The 22,580-nt window shown below is 39.0% G+C and overlaps 1 protein-coding gene across 2 annotated transcripts in view; it reads right to left on the minus strand.

Moving 5' to 3' along the window:
• Positions 1 to 22,580, minus strand: part of jub (LIM domain-containing protein jub) — a 59,889-nt gene that overhangs the window by 33,848 nt on the left and 3,461 nt on the right. For both annotated transcript variants that reach the window (XM_022066787.2, XM_087354037.1), the window contains exon 2: positions 15,641 to 15,731. In XM_022066787.2, coding sequence (XP_021922479.1) covers positions 15,641 to 15,731 — 91 coding nt within the window. The remainder of the gene's footprint in view (positions 1 to 15,640; positions 15,732 to 22,580) is intronic.

Genomic DNA, 22,580 nt, shown 5'->3' on the forward strand with positions numbered 1-22,580 from the left:
GTGTCACGCTCATGGAACAGATGGCCGCACACCTACATACTAAAATCGCCGGTTCGAATCTTTCTCGGGGCACTGGCATTTCTATATCTTCTTTTATGCTGGTGATACTTCGGGTTTTCAAGGCGGCAGACATAAAGATGACGATCGTCTAGGAGGTTACTCAATGTAGTCTAGAATAGTTTACCGACGTTTCAGAGGTACTTACTGCGTCCACCATTATGGTCGTTGAGTCACCGCAACCACCTCTGAAATGTCGATAAACTAATATCAGATTACACGGCGCTACAACCCAGAAGAGAGCCATCTTCATACTCGCCACCGTGACAACCCGGACTTTCACGATTTATTACAGCGGTCACCTGTAAACGACATAGGACTCTGTCCAATCCTTCAAACCTTACCTCTGAAAGATACGTTCCTGGTATTATCCTTCCTTTTCCACCTGGGGGTTTCCAGCCAAAATTTCTTAATCATTTATCACCACACCTACGCATACTATATGTCTCACCTATCTAAAAGTAATCGGTTAATAATCCTAATAATGAGATAAACAGTGGAAATTATTGAACTAGTCATTACGTAATTTTATTCGGTTTCATACCACTTCAATTCTTTTAGATCTGAATATTTTAATCAACATTTCGATCTCAAACAATATCAATCCTTATTTAAAAAAATAATAAAAAAGGAATGCAAAGCGAAAAAAAATGCGCACTGCAAACTACAAACATGAGGTCTACTCATGATTCACGACATAAGGAATGGCTGAACGCTGGATGATGACAGGATCATTAAAATGACACACACGTCTTCCCAGAGATGTAAGTGCAGGGCAAGCTTGTGTCCTAGTATCGCCGGTTCGAATCTCAGCTGAGGTTCAAATTACTGACAAAAGTATTTTCGTGGTTTTGCGAACAGTCTCCAGTATAATACAGAAATACAGCGTAGTGTCTATAAATGTCATGAGAACCACCCACTCTTACATATCATTCATAATCTTACTATTCTATTCGACGCTTTTAAACATCATCGTCAAATAACATAAACTGTATTCACAGTGAAGTTAAAAAGAGATTAAATCAAGAAAATGCTTGCTACTGTTCAGTCCAGTGACATAAATAGTAAAGAAAAATCTATAACACGGTGCTTCATAATTTGAATTCTTCACACACGCCTGAAATTAGTAAGTTCGACTGAGCTCATTCATGCTACGATGTACTAGATTTATTATAAAAGTCTTCTATTATTACTTGTTATGACGAACAGAGGTGTGATGTTACTGCAAGTGCATTGCCACGCGCCCTTATGTTACAGATACGAGACAGGCCTCAATGTAGGACAGGAAGCTGCAAATATACTAAATAAAGCAGTAGAGCAACAGCCGATCAGCGAACGTCCTCCAGTCTGGGGAATGGCGTGGAGCAGAGTGGCGTACGGCCGAAAGCCCACCACCGTACAAACTGGCTTACGAAAATTCACTATGGCCTGCGGACGAGGACGGATTCTGCCTTTTCGGGGAAAAGGCCGCTGTATTATACATTTATAACGTACGTCACTACAATGAAGATACATTCAACGCAGTAGACTGGAGGGAGAGGACTACTCAAGGGACGAGACAGAGTTAGATATTTAGACACAGACGTACGGAAATCAAAATGGATGTTTGAGGTAGAATCTGAAGGTGTAGATTGAATTTAATTGGCTAATGACAGGGTTCCATGGCAAACTTGTGTGCATTGGCAATGAATTTTCGTGTTCCTTAAAGAAAGCGTTGGCCGGCTGAGTAGCTATCAAATACCGCACAACACGAAGTTACAGATGTGTCCACTGATAAAGATGAACGCTAAGTCACTTCCCGCTGCCCGACTGGAAATGCATGACTCACCGTCACGCGCTACAAGATTTCCTCGATATGCGCCAAGCATCTTTCCATAAGAACAATAACACCAATTTACCTTTGTAAAAGAAGTTCATGCCGGGAGCCGGGAAGTGACAGTTGCGTTGAACTTTATCAGTGAACGCACTGTGGTTCTTTTAAAATGGCGCCCATCAAATGCGGTATTGAGCCACATAATTCAGGACCTTTTCCTACCTACCCTTTCGGTAAGACCCACAGTTTTACGTAAATGACTGATCTGACATTTCTGACTGCCGACCTTTTGAAGTGACTGCTGATGCCCCCCCCCCCCCCCAATCTTTATCCTAATCCCGCACTATAACCGGAGAGGATGGTTAACGGCGTCACTTCGTATCCCTCTTCCTAGTGAGGCCGGCAGGTCATACACAGGGAAAACCAGCTCCATGATATCGGTATATAAAACTGCAAACTATAGTTTCATCCTGTGTGATGCAACCGACAAGCTCGTCCACCAGCACTTTTTATTGCCACAAAACAATGCACTGACGGGATCATACACTCATAGCAATGGCATTTCCCTCCAGCCAAAATGGCCAACTATGTATAGAAAAGGTTCAACACTGCTAGCACGAAAGTCTGACGTTGGATTCACCAACCTGACTTACCCCGGGGGAGTTCTGGTCTGAACAGTTACTTGACTGACTGAGCAACTTCAGTTCCAAAACACAAATGTATGAGGTGCACTAGACCCTCATTATACCGCGGGTTTCCGGGGACAATTTCAACAGCCGCGTTACAAGTGAAAACAACAGTTATTCTACTGTATGCAGTAAAGTGTTAATATTACAGGTTTCCCCAAAAAGCGTATTCACAAAGTCATTAAGTACGTCAGCATCGTATATACATATTTTTGGTACAACCTGTATTTTGTACCTGAGCCCAAAACAATTTTCCAGTAGAGTTCTATGTGCATTTTGGGCAACTTGCATAAAATAATGATGAGCTCGTACTTGTCTGTTCGCATGTTCTACTCGAATAGGTAGGGGTTTCTAGGAAAAACAACATTCGTCCAACATGGGATATTTTTATGTTTGCGATCTTTTATGTTAAACCCTCACTCACGAGAACGTGATACAATTCCGACAGAAATCGCATTAACCAAGGAAAAAATTAGTGTCCAAAAGTCCATTTCACTTAGTCTTGTCTTGTTTGTGTAAAAGTCAACTATGCTTATGTTAAACACATGTCAACTGAAATAATGATGATGATGATGATCATCATCATGGGTTCTACAGCCTATTAAAGGCCTTGACAGCCCCAAAACTGAAATGATACAAAATAAAATCATCAAGAAATTTTTCACTGGTTATTTTATTTCCTGAAAGCGACATTTTGAACTTAGTCATTTCTCCCAGAAGCCTCTCTAATAATCTAAAGGTTTGGATGACGTTAAAATCGAGCAGTAAAGTTACCATTTTATTTTAAAACCAGGCTAATCGTACAATGTTATAAAAAGGTAAAGCTGTCCCGCCATGAAGGCGCTTGAGGGGAGAGTGGTAAGCTCCTATTCATTCTTATCCTCGGCACTCGACGGGGTCGAGTGGTCAACTTCAAGACCCGACCGCGCTTTACCCCCGGGAAATGACCTCGGTGCCCCTAGGACAGGAGGCTGGGTGGCCCCAGAGCCCGTCTGGACGCAGAGACTGAGGAAAAATCCTTTGACCGTGTCCAGTCAGTATTCAGTCTCTATACTGACTGAGCTACCCCGGCTCCCATCAAAGAATACGTAACTTTAAAAGGCAGTACCGGAGAGACTGCATTTGGAAAACATATTCCCCCATTTGTTTATGAACTGACATACGGTCCTGTTATTCTACACGGTAGCGTGAAAAGCGTGAACGATACTCCCTCATAAATCACACAGCATAGTTATAGATCGAGAGGAGTCGATCCTTCTGCCATTAATGTGAAGCCGAACACAGAAATGCACTATCCCGTGATCACATCCAATATGTCCGATTAGACAGATCTCGACCATCGTGTCTGACGTGACAATAAAGTCTGCAGAAACGGAATCTGAGGTCAAGTGTGCTCTGAGAACAAAAGGCGTCACCACCAACACCGGCATAACTATGACGCGCCATTACAGCTCAGTCAGACAAGCGATCAGCTACAAAGTGGACGACCGAGGTTCCACTCAGCCTACTACATACTCCTTACCTATAAGAACGCAGCATATGAATACAAAACATAATGCAAACAAATTGCACAAAAATATCGATGATGAACCTGGGCGCGTGTGTGTGTTAGCAATTCGAATTACAAAAGATAATATATTGTCTTTGTCAAAGACGTAAGTGGGAGAACAAATCAAAGTCTATTCCTGAAAAGTATGGTTTGGATTGAACACAATGTTAAACCCGAAATTTCAAGTTATTGTACTGAAATATTATAAACACACATTTCTTGAAAGAAAACAATGCATGAAATTGAAAATCTGTGTCCTTAAGACTGATTTGTCAAGCATTATTTTGAAGGGAAAATGCTTTGACTCTTTTGTGGTTTTAGAACAAACTTTTCATGTTTTATTTCCCTCATACGTGCTACAATCGTCACAAATTTCATCCTATTTGATTAATCGTCACAACAATATTAATAAACTAATTCAGATAAAGCAATTCACGTAATTAATAATCCATACACTCGGGTGACTTCTACATTTTAAAGATATGAAAGAATTTAAAACAGAATAAAATATTCAAAGAATTTGTTTACGTCTATCGTCACCCCGCCTTCCTACAAATCCTTCAACGACCACACCGCAAAAAATGTGGGACGTATGTACGCGTACAATAGACATGATGTTCAACCTTGGATGGTGCATCTGCACGTATTCAAGTTTCATTACCAAGCTTATTATCACGCGTTTGTGACGCATGGGGAAAAGCATAATTGCAGTCCACATTTGTACGAGTACATTCTCACTTACGACGGAAGGAGCTATATTCTGTTCAGTACATGTGTCTTGGCATTTACTGTCTCACATTCTTCAGCAGCAAAAGAAATAACGCCGCTACCAAGCACTGTTAGGGACGTAAAATCTTATATTATTATGGGCTCGACATGTGGCTCGGAAGGTGAAGACAGGAAAATCACACAGGACTTTGATGGGGAAACCGTTTGGAAAGCGTCAAGTGAGAGATCAAACAGGAGGCGGGGAACATAACAGCTGGGGGTTTAACATGAATCTCAGGGAACAGGCTGTAAAGATGAGCAGGTCGATCTCCTCGTGTCTAACGGTAAAAACGAGTTAGTGCAAGCCAGTGTTCGAGGACAGAAGTTCTTGTATGCATGCATGTTTTTTAAGAATCAAGCCGAACATGTCTTGCACTTAAAATTATTCATTATCAAGACTCTTTCCATCGTCTGTTCTTTAAAATCACGACGTTTCGGAGGCTGGGTCTGTCTCCGTCTTCAGGTGAGAGGTACCTACTCTGTTGGGTCCCTTAGATAGAGCTAGTCTCTGTCACTGTCCAGTGACAGAGACTTTAAAGAACAGACGATGGAAAAAGTCCTGACAATGAATAATTTTAAGAGTAAACTACCGCCGTCAAAACCATTTAGAATTGAATCGAACATGTCTTGGTATAACATGTAACGAAAATTAAACAAACTCTTATTTGGGAACAACAATAACAAATGAAAATGATATTCACTATAAAATTATTAGGAGAATCAATTCTGGAAATACTTGCTATATTTCAAAATATTTTGGCTTCCCGTCTGATTTCTAAGAACCTAAAGATTAAAATATACAAAACAATAATTTTGCCCGATGTACTGTATGGGTGTGAAACATGGTCTCGCACTCTGAGGGAGGAACATAGATTGCAGGTGTTTGAGAACAGGGTGTTGAGGAGGATATTTGGGCCTAGGAGAGAAGACGATGGGGTATGGAGAAAACTGCATAATGATGAGTTCACAAATTTGTACTCCTCCCCCAATAAGAATTCGACGAGCGTGGCATGTCGCGCGCATGGATGGGGCGAGAGGTGTGCACTGGGTATTGGTCGGGGAGCCTGAAGGCAGGAGAACGCTGGGGAGACCTAGACGTAGAAGGGAGGATAATGTCAAGCGGAATCTATGGGAGATAGGAGATGAAGGAGACTGGATTTTGCTGGCCCAGGACGGGGTTCGGTGGAGGGCTTTGGTTAATTCGGTGATGAACGTTCGGGTTCCCTAAGCCATCTAGTTAGTTTGTTGGTTCATCCGAATATTCAAGCCGTTTCTTACCACAATTCTAAGATCATTAGAACTTTATGATCGCAGCTACAAATATTATTTTCTTTGAGAAAAAAATAATGGCCGAGGAAGCCCGAATGTTCTACATAACGTTTGATTGTTGGGGTATCACATGAACCAGGCCCGGCCCCCGGGCCAAATAGGGTAGAGGCTCAGTGGCCTGTGCATACTGCTACTTTCCGCCTCTAATTCAAAGCGCTTAGAAGAACGACAACACAGTGAAGCAGTAAAGAAATACAAATTGGCCACAACGAAGAGTCTATAACCCACAGGGTCTATCAAAATCCACTTCATCATGTAGCACGTCTGGCTTGCGCTACCAATTGGCAGTACTGCCATCTTGATATGACGGATAGTGACCTCAGCCAAAATAAGATTCAGTCGAGATCTAAACTGGGCAACTTTCGAAAGGGAAGCAGAAGGGTTACAGCCGCGCTAACCTACTTGGTGTACCTCCATGCCCGTCGTGGCTTTTCTATCAGACCATCCTAACGAGGATTATATATCATTTTCTGGATAATTTCTACAGACGTTGCAACTGCATCTGGAGTTTGGGTTTCTGAAGGCGGTGAGTACGAATATGTCTGTCTTCTGGGTTGTAGCGTCGTGTAGAACTTATCGCCCTGATGATGGAGTAAGCAAGGACCTCTGAAACGTTGGTAAACATCTAACAGACTACACGGCGCTACAACCCAGAAGACAGCAATCTTAATAATCTAGTTTCTGATGGTAATGGATGGCAACACTAAATATATACAGGAAGAATTGTATTTTGGTCCGTATCGGTCTAATACACCACCTTAGTACGTTTCTCAAAACATGTCATAACTTTAAAAACTGCCACATTACAATAAATACAGAACAGCTAGTAGGAGAATATCAAAGTACGATTATTTCAGCGGTATGTTACCAGATTTCCCTACCTTCAATGGCCTCGACTGACTCAGGATAACTTCAGAGGACATGGATTCCTATTCGAAAGTTGTTCTCTCTGAGTCCCTCTATACGCTCCTTCAGTTTGGCTCTAACCTTTTGAATCATCCTGTACAAAACCCGGCCCAGATGTATTAATTTGGAGTCCGATTTCCGCGACTACCTTCTTTCTTAACCTCATCCATGTTACGAACAAGTTAAATTAATCTTTAAGCTGAACTTCTTTATCCTGCAAGGCGTCTGCAGGTGGTATATCAGTCAAAGAAACGTTTCCTGCCATCTACAGCACAAACTATAAATTTGCAAACTTTAAACAATGGAAGTAGTTAAGTTCCTGAGAAACGTACAAATAAAACAACTACGTTAATGATTAATCAATTAGTTTTTGAAACTAATTCATTATGGGAAAACAATAAGAACAGACCGAAATACTTGGGAAGTTGGTGCCAATGAATATATTCAGCGTTTGTGGGGTTTTATACGTGCCGAACGCGATCCCTCTTAAGAATTTATACACATGTAAACCAAATTCCATGTCGTTGATTTACGGCATGTAAAAGAACCATACGAGCACGAAACGAGATGTTTCGTAAGTAAAAATTCAGCGGCCATTCCTCACCCAAGTCTCTCCTGATTCACTGCTAGATGGCTCTAGCAGTAAAAATCAGGTTTGAGCAGAAATTGTGCAGAGGCAGTGAGATGGTCACTCACTACTCACAAATGCACACTTCAAAGACTAGGAAAACTCCGAAAAGGATGCGGCGAAGACCCACAACTGTGTTGTAGAGCAAAGAAAGAAGAAACCAAGAGAAACATGTCTAAGACGGCACATAAATATAACAGGTATCTGACTCTGTATGAATATACAGCAACTCAAGACATAAAGACTGCAAAACAATGTAAAATTACATATCATAAACTGAAACGGCTTAAGGCTGGAATGAAATACGACACGTTAAAAGGAAAATGCCAGGTATTATGTTTATATTATGAACACAATTCTGTTCCTTGCTTCCTTTACTAGATTTTATGATCCTTCAAATCAGCCCTCAGCGTCGAATGCCTCACTGTCGAATGTAGCACTGGCCAATGCACATTTGCCAGTTGCTCTGTTTTGCCGTTGAATCACCTGATGATTCTATCTGCCACTACTCGAATCGAATGTACTCTGACCTCTACGGGCTTGTGACTACACACTTCCACGTCTGGAAATCGAATGCAGAGCAGATAAGAACGCTACATTTTCCTTCAGAACTATGATTTACTACATCACATGCAGACAGAGCTAGAGACAACCGCGACATTGCAACAAAATTCACTTACGAAGGAACATTTAATCCTACCACAAACACGAAATAATCAAAACCGATCGTTGAAAATATACGCATATAATACTTAATCGAGTCCTGAAAAAAGTAATGAGAAAGAAACAATCTACACTTTCGAGTAACAGAGTTTTGTAATTACACATTACGAATATTTTCATTGTTACCTAAATGGGATATAGTGTGCATTGTTTTATCTAGAACTACCTAAGTTTAATGGAAACCTCTGTGGGACACACAAACCCCAATGTCCCTTTGTATTCCATCGCAAGTACATTTTACTGTATCGAATGAGAAGCAGAGTTAATGACACGTGAAATTACTCACAGTGTAGCATGGAACAAGTCGACGTTCCTGGAGCCCAATTCCGAAAAAGTAGTTCCCAGTAAGAAAGCAGCGAAGCACTGAGTGTGCAATACATTATGCCCACGCTTCATAAGCGCGTAGGTTTGTCACAGCAACACGCCCGGGCCCCAAGTTCAAATCCCACGCAATTTCAAAGCCCCCGCTGCCAAGAAATGAAAACACAGAATGTGACCATTATGACAGACTGGATAACTCATCGCCCACAACGCCGTAGTGGTCACCCTTGAGTGTTAACAGTAAACAGAACGACCAAAAAAATCTACACGCACAGGCGTGCAAGAACTCCAAGTAACCAAGGATCAAACAGATCGGCCAAGTTTCCCAAAATTAGGAAACGAAACTGACTTTGAATCATCTGCCACCAGTATTATTTGGGGGGGGGGGGGGAGAGAGAGAAAGGTGTAGATACAAAAATTTGACAGAGAGGAGACACGCCAACGATTTCAGGAACAAATAAGGTCTAAATCATACAAAAATTCCGCTATTCTATACCCAACGAACAGCCGAAACATCGTTACAAACATAAGTCAACGACGTTCAGAAAAAGTATCGCTGTTTATTCTGAGAAACCAAATGCCAGGCCATTTCACAACCGGTTCGCGCGTGGAATTCAACTTCCCCGAACTTTTGGGTAGCACCTCGTACATGGTATAGTGACCTGAGGTAATTGTGTATTAGTTTTGGCTTTGTGCGTAATCTGGGACGTATTTCTTCAGTTCTATGTGCAACGCTACGATGGCAGCAAACGGGGATTCCCTTCCCACTGTCCAGTTAAGACGGGTGTCAGCAACACAGAATTTCACCTGGCCACGCATGGGTGTGCAGACTTTCAAAACTATACGCTCCATCAATGATTCTCCAATCCTCTTCTACACAATAAAAGGTGGTGTAATGCAATACCGATGAGATATTCTACAAAACCACAGCAGCCAACACAGCATAGAAGACAAAGAGGAACCTCAGAGTGTATCCAGAACATACTGAGATGAAACAGGATTGCATGACAGGAGAACAAAATAAAAGTCGATACAAAGAAGAGAGCAACGATACATTTATGATGAAACTATGAGCCTAATACGTTCTGGAAATACTTCTTACTATTCAGCTAGAAAATTTCCAACACCACGCTTAGTTTACAAAACTTTAAAGATCAGTTTATACAAAATAATAATTTATCCAACTGTTTTGCATAGGAAGAAATTTAGTCTTTCTTGCATAGGAAGAAAATAAACCGTGTTTGGAAACAAAGTGCTCAGGAAGCATCGGCCTAAGACGGACTGCGTTTCTGGCTGTTGGGAAGAGAATAAATGCATTTCGAATATATATGGGAAAACCTCTTGGAAAACGGCCATTTGGACGACCGAGGAGGAGGTGGGAGCATAATATTAAATGCATTTTTGAGGAAGCAGGTTGTGAAGATGAGAGTGAAGTAAAATAATAATAAGATGGCTATCTTCCGGGTCATAGCGCCGTGTAGTCTGGTAGAAATTTACCAACATTTCAAAAGTCGTTGTCTCCATAATCCTAATCGCCCTGATGATGGAGGCAGTAGGGACTTCTGAAACGTCGGTAAACTTCTACCAGACTACACGGCGCAATAACAACCCAGAAGAAAACCAGCCATCTTCGTACTCACCGCCTTGAGAACCTCGAATCCTAGCACAGAAATGAGATAGCTCTGTATCAGATGGTACAAACTATGTTCGGTATTTCGAGTTCTGCTACCAGAGGTCTAACTCCAGCTGCATGCAGACCAAGATGTATCATGAACGTTAGTAGCGGAAAAGAGGCCGCGACTTATCCTATCAATGGTTCATAACTTTAGCAGTTGATGCAATGCGTTAAATAATCAACGATCGACCAAACGTCCTGCAGGTACGTTGACCTTGGATATCAGGAAAATGAACCAACAGTACTACGTGATTTAATGCTGACGTCCTACTTGAAAGGTGATTCACACATTTGGTTCCACAACTTAACGTCACGCCCTTTTTTGCATCGATGACGGTGACAAGTAATGATGAGCTTGGTGGAAACTGCCATTTGTTTTATTGAATGACGCTCTGTTAATAACGTGGGATATACGTCAGGATGAGATTTCTGTCCTGGTTCTCACGGCTACCAGCATGAAGACGCCTTTCTGGGATGTCGTGCCGTGTAGTCTCGTAGAAACTGACCGACGTTTCAGAGGTACTTACTGTCTCCCCGCCCAAATGACGGATGCAGCAAGCACCTCTGAACGTCGGTCAATTTCCACAAGACTACAGTCGCAGAAGACAAATGACAGGATATGAGGTATTGACGGTGGCGAGCATGTAGATGGCTGGCTGTCTTTGGATTGTAGCGCCGAGTAGTCTGGTAGACGTTTACCGACGCTGCAGATTTATTTTCTTCCCCAAATATCAGGGCTATGACTCATAATCATAAACTTATACCGGAATACAAAGTGTTACAATCCAGACGACAGCTATCTTGAAATTACAGGATGTTTGTATGGAAAAACAGGAATTATTAAGCAGTCGTGTTATACAGACGTCCGGGATGAGGACCCCACAGCAGCCGGTCTCCGGGGACAAGATTCAAACCGTGATCTTCCAATTACGAAACAAATTCTTAGGTTCCTAAAATTCTGTTTCAAGTGCAGAGGTTTTCAGAGTGTGGGGAAAATTACAAATAACAACGTAAACGGGTAGAAAACCCAAAAACAAACAGAAAATGTTCAAGGACGAATTCTCTAGAAGGAATCGTCAAATTAGAGAAGAGTCCCACGATCAAAGAAATTAGTGATGAAGCTGAAATACAGAGGCAGATACGCGGAGGGTTGAATAACGACAAAAAAACTGCAGGTGACACTCGTGAGCAAGTAAATTAATACAAAAGAATAGCATATGTTCACCGATGTCAGGAAAAACACTTGAGAAGCGTACAACGCTTGTGGACACAGAACAGAGTAGGTACGTAACTAAGAGGGCTGTAGTTATAGTAGATGTATAAAGTGTCCTCATGCAACCGCACGTCGTAGAATGTTGGCGTTCATACGACGTAACATCACTGGTCGCCACACCAACACGAAACTCTGCTGTCAAGTCTTCCATGTCAGTTCGAGGGTCCATGTAAACAATTTCAAAGGACGAAGTCCAGAGGGTTCAGGCCCGATGATCTCGCAGACCACGATACAGAACCGCCACATCCTAGTCACCTGTCACGAAACTATGTGTTGAGGAGATGTTGGGTCAATTCTAAATGCGTTCGCGCCCCATCTTGTTAAAATCACATGTGTCACGTCGAACGTCCAGTGGCACATCATCAAGCAGCAGCAGTAGCACGTCTTGCACGAACACACAATAAGCGGACAGGGTGATGCTTGACACCAAACTCTCGGGAAATTCCTCGTGTACTACAACACGAATACTGTGCCACCATATCCTGAACCATCTCTTCGAGTGCTGAGGTCCGGTGACCGCGCGGATGACCCATATCCAATGGTGGTGTTGGCAGGACGATACCAGTCTCCCTCATCCTCATCTAGTCGCGAAACACAGCGAGGTTAATTCACCTGCCCCATTTGACGGTTAGGTAAACGTTCCTTCCAGAGAACTGTTATATTTTCGTTTGGTTCTGAGGTTCTCTACCCGTTTCGGTTGTTATTATACGACATTTTTACCACATTCTGTATAGCGTCAAATGAAAACGTGTATGGTGAAATACGTCAGCATTACGAAAACGACGGCCGTGACACAGTGGAAGCAAAAGGGCGGACTGACTCCCACTGATTCCCATTCCCTATGCTAACGGTTCTAGACTACCTGGCTGTGGAACCGGTTATGTAGTCAAGTCTTTCATATGCAGGCCCTCCACATAAACAGGTCACACAGGTGTAAATTAGGACTACTTTTAAACCTCTTCCCACTCATAAATTATCATCCTCATGTCTCCTCTGACGCCACATAAACACTCAAGCAGCGCTTAATTTTAGTTCTCAGATTACGTAACGATGCAGTTTCAAATGCACAGGTTCTACAGAACCGAATGAGATGGATTACATGAATACAGACGCCTGTCGGAATGGGCCAGCCTTAGCATTCGCATGCAAAGGCGGCGGGAAACCTCATTCAAGATACCACTAGACCTAGATGTTTGATAAAGTGAATAAAAAAACACTCTATCAGATACCAAAAGCCGCATGTCAGTCAATATTTTGAGTCTGCTGAGAACTCAATATTTACACCATAAATGTTTTAAGTAATTTTCCTTCAAAACAATTCAATGCCAACCCTTATTGTTCTGGAGACCAAAATCCTCAAAATCAAATGACATTAAAATCCGTTCAGTGGTTCTCTAGTTGTTACACGCCGACAAACAAATGGTCGGACAAACATGGCGAAGTTAACAGGATCTTTTTTTTTAACTTTTCGTTGCAAGCACGCTAAACAAATATAGTTGGGATATAAATGAAAACAACCATCAGGAAACACGAAAGTGAGATTACCAACAAACGTCATTCAATTAATCTTTTCAACACTGTTAAAAAAACTTTCACTCCTACACACCATTCTTTCATTCATTCTTCAATAAAAGCCTCAATGAAAATAACTGGTCTCAGTGTTGGGTTATGCCAAATGCTTGCCGCTGAAAAGACCTACATGGGAGAATAATATTAAAATGGATTTGAAGAAAGAGTGTGAAGGTGTTGACCACATTCCACTCACTGGAAGACAACAGTGTTGAACAGAAAATTTTAAATGAACACTGCAATTAACTTTCAATTTCAATAAAATCAAGGCATTTCAACTTGTCAAGGAAGCAACCAGTTTAAATTTTTGTCAGCTGAGTATTTTGAGTTTCCTGTGAAGGAAGTTGATATCTTCTGACATTTCAGAAATGTATACTGTAGCTTCAGGGATTACTGCAACACTTGATGCGTTTAACAATATCTTACTGTTAACAAATGCAAATGGTATTTTACTGCATGTGCTACCTGTTTTGAAAAAGAAGTTGCCTACAATTTACACAAGTCAACTTTGGACACTTGGCATTTCACCTTAACATCACTCCTGTATTTCCAGATGGTCAATTTAAATAAATGTGGATTTAGTGACCACCTTTTGGTTACCTACCACTGACAATCCAGTGACCATACAAAGTTCTTACAAACAAAATATACAAATTTAAAACCAAATTATGAACAAAATTACACACATCAACTGTGGTCAGCAAGACCACAAGGTGTCACAACCACCTAGAAGACCACACAGCATCAAAACCAATACAGTCAACATCTTCACTGCCAAGAGAACCTCAAATCTTAAACATATACATCCACAGAAGTTAAATTAGTATCAGTAGGAATTAGCCCCTTCTCAGAAGCTCAATATGACCTTGGCAGATAATTCCAACAGTATCCAAAGACTGTGTCCCAAACTTTTTGAAAGCTTTCTTGTGTGTTCTACTGATGCAATGGTTTTGACTGACATTGCAGTCATATACAAAAATACACCAGAAGTGAGATTCCAAGATCTAGGGAGCAATGGTTCTGAGCTTTATGGTCAATCAATCTTTCAGAAACCACTTATAAACCTTCTTGAACTAATGCATTTGCCAACTCAGGAAAAAACGTTCTGAAATGTATCAAATCTGGAGCTAATTTAAATTCAAGAAGACAATACTGCTAGTGCACCATGAGAAGTCTGCTGGGAGTGAGGTGGACATAAGTGGTTATGCTATACTCTTTAATAAAATATGTGTCCACACATGCGACACAATTATAAAACACAATATACTACACGAAAGCAGAAATATGCAGAGAGCATATGCAAGTAAGATCACCCATTCTACCACTCCTGTTTCCCAGCAGACTTTTTGCAGAGCATTTACAGTAATTTGTTTACAAAATTATTTTAAAAGCGTACTCTTTCTTCGGAAAAACCCAAGCACCTAACAATTTTTAACACTACTAATCTGCAAATACTATAAACTCAAACTTACTTTGTGCTATGTAACGTAGACCCATGACCTGCATTAGCAACTGCTTCACTCATTCCACTCTGCTACATCACACCACCACTTTAACACCTGCTAGGCATGTTTGTGTTAGACTAGAGAAGATAAATACTTTCACACTCATACCAAGCCACTCTCAATTATTCACAGAATTATTCATGATGTTACTTGTGCGTGAGCAATGTCAGTAACAACTACTGGGATGCAAATAAGTGTGCTACATAAGCAAGTACAGCAAAGTATTTTACTGAAAATAATCAGGGTATTTTACACATTGCACTGATTTGCATATTAGCTCATTTGAGAAGGAATAAGTCAGCAGGATCACTTGGGTATGATTCCCAGAAAAGGCAGGGCTATATTTCTACATCACCACATCCAGATTAACTGCAAGGCCAACTCAGCCTCCTATTCAATCAGTATGTTGGGGTAAAGCACCTGAAGTGCCAAGCTCAGAATGCAAAAAATTAGTACATGATGCAAAATATAGATCTCATTAAGATCTACATTTTCTACACAAGAAGTATGTTAATTCGGTAAATATTTTATAAAATACAGACACAATATTTCTCAATGGGTGCAGCGTGATGTTTGTGTAGTGCAATTAGCTTTGCAAAAATACATTTCTATCTGCAATAAAGTAAAATCAAGACAAGTAGGCATATAAAATAGTAAATAATATAGTGGAAATGCATGTATAGTACCATTTCACACATGTTTTAAGCTAAGTCACTTATCTCATACACAATAGCAGGATGAAACATTTGTAAATACTCAGCTAATGCATGTGAACCAAAATACTGTGCTATAAAACGTTAACTTTTATAGTAAACAAAATTTAATGGCAGAAGCTTACCAAAGTATTCTCCTTCCTCTTCCTGTTTCTCCATCTCCTCTTCCAGCTGACGAGTCAACTCCTCGATTTTTCGTTCAGCTTCTGTTGGTCCCTGAAAACAAATTACAACCACTGATAAATATTGTATCATGTCCTTAATATGCTCCTTTGTAAAATAAACACAAGACTACATTCCAACTTCTTGAGACCAAATCAACAGGATAGCAATGTATTAACTGTCTGATGTGTATTCAGGAGAGATCTAATTTAAATCATAGCTGGCGTAACAGCTAACTACTTGAAATTCAAATGGTGATAAATATGATGGTAGTCATCTCATAAAATGCAGCATAAAGTAGTCTGGTAGCCATTGACCACACTCATATTGGAGGCAGCAAGATCCTCTAAAAAGTCAATCAATATTCACCAGACTACATGATGCCACTTCCCTGAAGACAGCCATCTGTTACAGCTACACTAACTGAGGTTTCTGTAACTTTTTCATTCTCTTAAGGAGAATGCTGGAATAGTACTTTAACATTTCTTGTTGACATTTAAATGGCCTGCTGCTCTGCTTTCACTCACAATTTCAACTTGCAATTGTTGTTTTCAACAATAATTTTCATTCATTTAGGTCACCAGAAACAATATGATATACAAGAAATTAAATTTCAGACACAAAGTTCCTTACAAAATTTGTTGTTAACAACTTAAAATTTAAAGGCTAAGCAGTGACAAGTTTATCTCCATGTTGACCACAACCGAAATCTTATCTCAAAAATAAGATCTCATATTCCAAAAGACAAGACAAGACATGAAAACTAAATGACAGGATTGGTGCACTAGTGAGTGTGGTCACTTTCAAAATATTTGCCTCTACCTTCACACACACATTCAGCCCCTGGTATGCAAAAAAGCACTGCTAGAAATCAACTTCTAAATGTCTTTACATCTTATAATAATTTCAAATGATACCCTTTCAATATGTTTAATTTTAGAAATATAAACATTAAAAGGTCACCAGGGTCAAATACGATGACTCACCAAAAATCAGTTTTCTCAAGTGCTCTATCTGAATACACTGTTATTAATTCAAAATCCCCCTATCCAGCTATAGGTTTAGTTTTTTTCATTGAATACACTGCCATATACTTTTCAAAACTTGGAGGTACACTGGCTGACTGTTCTGAAGGAACTAATCCAAAACTAAAAATTACTCTGATATTAAAAAAGCAAATGATGACTTTAAACTCTGATTTTGAGCACTGAGCCCTTCTTCTGGTCTTCCAGACCAGGGCTGTGTAGTCAGAGTTGGAAGCAATTTTAGGTTGAGTTGGAGTCGGTAAAAATGTACCGACTCCGACCTCGATATAAAATCTTAAGAAAATATTATTTTAACACTTTTGCTACCGTGTGAGCCGCCGGTGGCCTCACGCTTAAGGAGATTCAATGACGCGTTGAGTCACATGGTGTGGGAATAATGCTTTGTAACTTTGGCCCCGGTACCTTAATAATACAAACTGTCTACAAATCAACCGATTTCTGCAATAACCATTAGACTTATGTTTAAATATAGGTTATAAGTCTAAAAAGTAGCCTGATGATTCACGTGGTGGTGATGAAATCTCTTATGGTAGAAATTTACCATTTTAGTAGGTTTACCATTATTAATACATACTGAGCGTTTATGAAGCAGTCAGAGGTTTTAGTACTGACTCCACAGCCCTGTTCCAGACTGTGTATTTTTCCTCTGAAAACTTTGGTATTTTATTTCAAGTCATACAGAAAGATCAAGCCTCATCAAAAGTCTGTAATTTGATGGTTGGGCTTTCCCAATAAACTTAATGAAAGTCTGTGGAACTTTCAGTACAGATCCTCAGTTAAAGTCAATTTCACAGTGCTTCTATCCATGTTCGGTTGTTCTGTTACCTTCCAAACAGTCTAGTAACAAACATTTCTCAGTATTTGTTACTTTCTTCCAAATTTAAGTAAGTTTTCTTTTTCTAATATGGCCACCACACCTTTCATCATCTGTAACATCATCCCTTTTGCCTTGAAATAACCCATCCCACACAAAAACCAGTATTCTTGCAACTGCTTTTAATAAATTTGCTGTTAACACTTTGTAAAACTCAAACATATTTGAAGATTTCTGTCTTCTGGGTTGTTGCGCTGTGTAGTCTGGTCGACCAGACTACACAGAAATCTTCATACTCACCGCTGTGAAAACCTCAAATCAAACATATTTATTTCAAGTTTGACAAAATTTTAGAACTGATACTAATCTAACAATCATTAGAGGCACAGCCTAATAGTACAAAGGAGGTGGTGACATAAACCTCACAAATAATAGACGTGACCCTTAGAAACTTACTAAATTATGCTCAAACATAAAATTCAAATAAGAGGCAACACAGAATTTAAAATTGCTTTTTCTAGTATCAAAATTAACCATTTATTAGAAACGAAATTACATGACGTTTAGGACAATAATGAAAATGCAGAGTATACATACAGATGAGCATACAGACAATGCGAGCATTTAGTGAATACAAAGATACATTCCCTAATTTCCAGAATATTGTGAGCTCAACAAATCTCAGTCTTTTAAGATGTTCTGATATACTATAATACATCAACTAAAGTGTTTATGTTAATCACGCATTTACCTCAGTGCTTATACTTTGCTCAACTGAAACTGCAGAATGGAATTAATGAGTACAACTTGTGATATTACAATGAGATTCCACTAGACACTTACCACACTCAAAATTGTCATAATTTCCTATAAAACCATAAACTTAAACATTTTGGTATTATGACATTCAGTCAAGTACCCTCTTCAATCAGATAGTTCTGCCACATGTTAATAATTTAATGTCCCTGTTAGAATACCAAGAACTGTTTGGTATATGACTGTTGAATCATACTTTCATGGACATGCATTCAAACACACATACACATTTTTTTAAAGATATTGGCAATACCAATGAGTTTCTTCATGCTGGATCATGTGGTTATATTAATTGATAACTCCTCATCTCAAGTGCCTCTGTTAAATGGGAGGGTATGTTATGCCTTAAAAACAAAGTTATAATTCTTTAAATATGAAAAGGAAGATACTAAACATATACATAATTTACTTCCATACTCAACAATGACCAAAAAATAAATGATAATTCACTGAAAAATCCAACTAATAACCTCAGATTATCTGCTCTGCATATACTTCTGTTTTGGACTAAAATCAGAACTGCAACAACTTTTATTTCAACAAAGATTAATGCAAAAATTAAAAGTTTAACATTTCTTTTACCTTCCCTTGATATGTAATTGCATTACATAGTTTTTTAGCAGAGAAAACAAAAATGGTAAATGTGAACAAACAACATGCAGAATAAGTGGTGAAGGCAATAAACAAAACTATAACCTTGTGTTTGGCAGCAAATTTGTTATAATTGGTCACAAATGTTTTCCTTAACCTCCCACATTAAACAGAATTAATAATCATTCTACAATAAAAAGTAAATAAAGTAAAACTATCCCACTACATGCCATACACGTGCTTAAGGGGAGAGTAAGTATACCTCCTACTCATTCTTTCTCAACATCAGCACTAGATGGGGTGAATGGTCAGCATCACGCCCCGGCCGAGCTTTACCCCTAGGAAATGACCATGATACCCACTGAATAAAAGGCTCGGTGGGCCCCAGAGCCAGTCTGGACATAGAGGCCAGAAAAAAAAAACCTATGCCCCAGTCAGGGATCAAACCCCGATCATCCAGTCTGTAGCTACTCACTATTCTGACTGAGCTACCCTGGCTCCCAATCATTCTACAATCCTTAATTTAAGCCACCTAATGTCAGCAGCTGTTCTTAGATGTTGTTATAATAAAATCATTGGCTTTTATTACACTATAAATCATTTTACATAAGGTGGTAGTAATTATTATAATTGTTTCGTTAACATGGATCAAAATATGTTTCATATTGCAGTTTTTGCGCAAAATTCAAATACGGCCTTGAAATTTTTTCATCACATACCATTTTTGTGTTATTTTGTATTAACTTCTACCAAATGAGTGAATTTCTTGATTCCATAGGGATATTTTTTGCAGGTTGGCTATACTGGCAGTCTCCCATAACCTCACTTTAAGTGTGAGTTTTGACGTTTAAGCACATGGTATCATTGTTCTGTAATATCAAGTTCAAGCCTTTGGTTGACCCATAAAATGTTCTCTTACTACCACTTCATATTAAACTAGGACATCAAAAATTTTGGTAAGCAATGGACAAGGAAGGAGAAGGATTCAAATATCTGAGGAGAATTTTTCCGAATCTTAGTGATGCTAAGTTGAAAGAAGGAATTTCTGTCGGGCCTCAGATCAGAAAACTGTTGGACGATGGAAATTTTGAAGCCAGACTTTCTGCTAAAGAACTCGCAGCGTGGAAATCTTTTGTATCTGTGGGGAAAGGTTTCCTTGGAAAGTGAAAGGAAGAAAACTACCAGCTTTTAGTGGAGAATCTTTTGCAAAATTACAAGAATTTGGGGTGTAGAATGTCACTGAAGATCCATTTTCTTCATTCACACCTGGACTTCTTCCCAAGGAACTTGGGCGACGTAAGTGATGAGCAAGGGAAGAGATTCCACGAAGATATTCGAACTATGGAAGAACAATACCAGGGGAGGTGGGATCCAGCTATGATGGGAGACTATTGCTGGTTTTTGCAGAAGGAAGACACTACACCGCACAAAAGAAAGAAAAAATAGACTCGCAGCAGACTTTTTGTCATTTGCTCTCATTTTTGTGTAAAATTTCACTTAATTTTTTTTAATAATTTCTTATTTGTTTTCAACTATGTGGTTATTGTCTCACTACTCAACCCAGATGAATAGATTAAGGATTAAACTTTGTAAATAAACCCATAAAAATGACATTAGTAGTAAGCTAAACTTTGTACTGTATATGGAAATGAGAAAGTAAAAGTTATCATATCAAAAAATCTCACGTGTTAGGTGTTTTTCAAGGTCATATCTGAAATCAGCGCCCCAAAATTAGTAAAGAACACTGAAAATTGTCCATGTTACCAGAAAAAAGTGAAAAATTGTTGCCCTGTGTAATTTTGAATGGTATATTACTTGTTAGCTCATCTTCTTATAAACCTGAGATCCATAGTTTTATGAGTCCTTTTCATCAGCAAGGAGAAAAATAATTAAAAGAATGAGATCAAAACCCTACAGTAATGAATCAGGATCAGAGATTTATGAACTCAGTGTCCCTCTGTGTGTACTAATATAAGTGACTGGCAAGAAGGTTAGTTAATAAATACCAATTTCAATACAATTTAGGCACATATATGAGAAGCATAAAAATGAGATTGCAACCAAAAATACCAATATTTTAATTTGACCAAACCTAGCTTTCATTTTCAATCTAAAAGCATTTGACCTATAATAATATACTTTTGTATCAAGTTAAACATTACAGAGAAATAGTTTTACTGATACATCAATTGCTTAAACATTACAAGATTATCACATATGTGTACTATCTCTGCATTCCAGGATAACACTGTGATATCTTGTTCAAACACATGTCAATCTTATGCACCCCATGGTACTGCATTCCATCAAGTTCCCTGAACAATTCACATTAACAGAATATCACACCTAAAATATTACCTGTGATACATGTGAAACAAGATTAAAAATATTTAAAAAGGTTGCTGCACACAAAATGTTGGAGTTAAAAAAATATTATGCACCAATATCAATTGGGGAGAAGAGAGAGTTACAGAGAGAGGCAGGCAGACAGACACAGACAGACACACACACACACACACACACACAGAGAGCGAGACTATTTAAGAGCACTAACTAGAATAGCAACTGCCTGAACTACAAATTAAAATTATCAGCAAACTTGGTCAGTATAAACATCAACATTTTGGCAGTTAATATTATGAATGTGAATGGTTTGCAATGTTTGTATAGTTTGACTTTATGGAGTCATTAGTAGCAAACGTAACTTCGACCATGGGGATGCAGATAAAGCATTCCTTCAAAATCTGAGTAATAACCTACAAAAAAAACTATGCAGTGTCACAACCCATGAGACTCAATCGACACCTACAGGAAAACCTCAAATCCCAACAATGTGCAAAATCTGGTACAAAATTGTGATAAACTAAATATTCTGCATCAAAACACACCGTTACAATTTAATAAATGTTACAAAATTCATAACTGCTGACAAACAACTGATTATTGGAAAAACAATACTAATTCACACACACTGCAAAGAATTCAGAAAAGTATGCAGAAATGGCAGGTAAATTTTTTATTCCTAATACTGTCTCTTTATGTCACTTACATAACTCAATTACTGTAAAAGATAGCCAGATATTATACCAATTATTAATTGTCAATAACTCTCTAAGTCAGGGGTTCTTAATAGGTAGCTAATAAGCTGCATGCAGCCCACTGATATGTTTTGTGCAATCCAAATACATGTTTTGTAATTCCGTTTAATTGTATCTAAATATCTGACAGTATGTGTAATAGTTCAGATTAAAAAAGACTGTCAAATCAAGAACTAAAATGTGTCTCACAGATGAACACTTGGAGGAATGCATGCAAACCACAAAAACAGATATTAAACATGATATTGAAAAATTACTCAAGCACAAGGAAAGACAAACATGTCACTAATGACTAATTTTGTTAAAGAAACTGTTGGGCAGTAATGAGTAAGTTGGTTACCTTTTAATAAATCATTATAAAGTTTCAACAAATTGTCCTTTATAACCTTGCAACCAGTGAGTCCATAAGAAAGGATAAATGTGGCCCCATGTTTGGAAAGGTTTGATAACTCTTACCTTTAGCGAAGGTAACACAACTTAACAAAATAAGTTCATGTCCTTAGCTACCTGCTTTCCAAACAGAAAACACTGCAGATGT

Source organism: Zootermopsis nevadensis, unplaced genomic scaffold, assembly GCF_977971745.1.
Source record: "Zootermopsis nevadensis isolate Lab colony 2312 unplaced genomic scaffold, Znev_1.0 Znev_ptg000022l, whole genome shotgun sequence".
NCBI lineage: Eukaryota > Metazoa > Arthropoda > Insecta > Blattodea > Termopsidae > Zootermopsis > Zootermopsis nevadensis.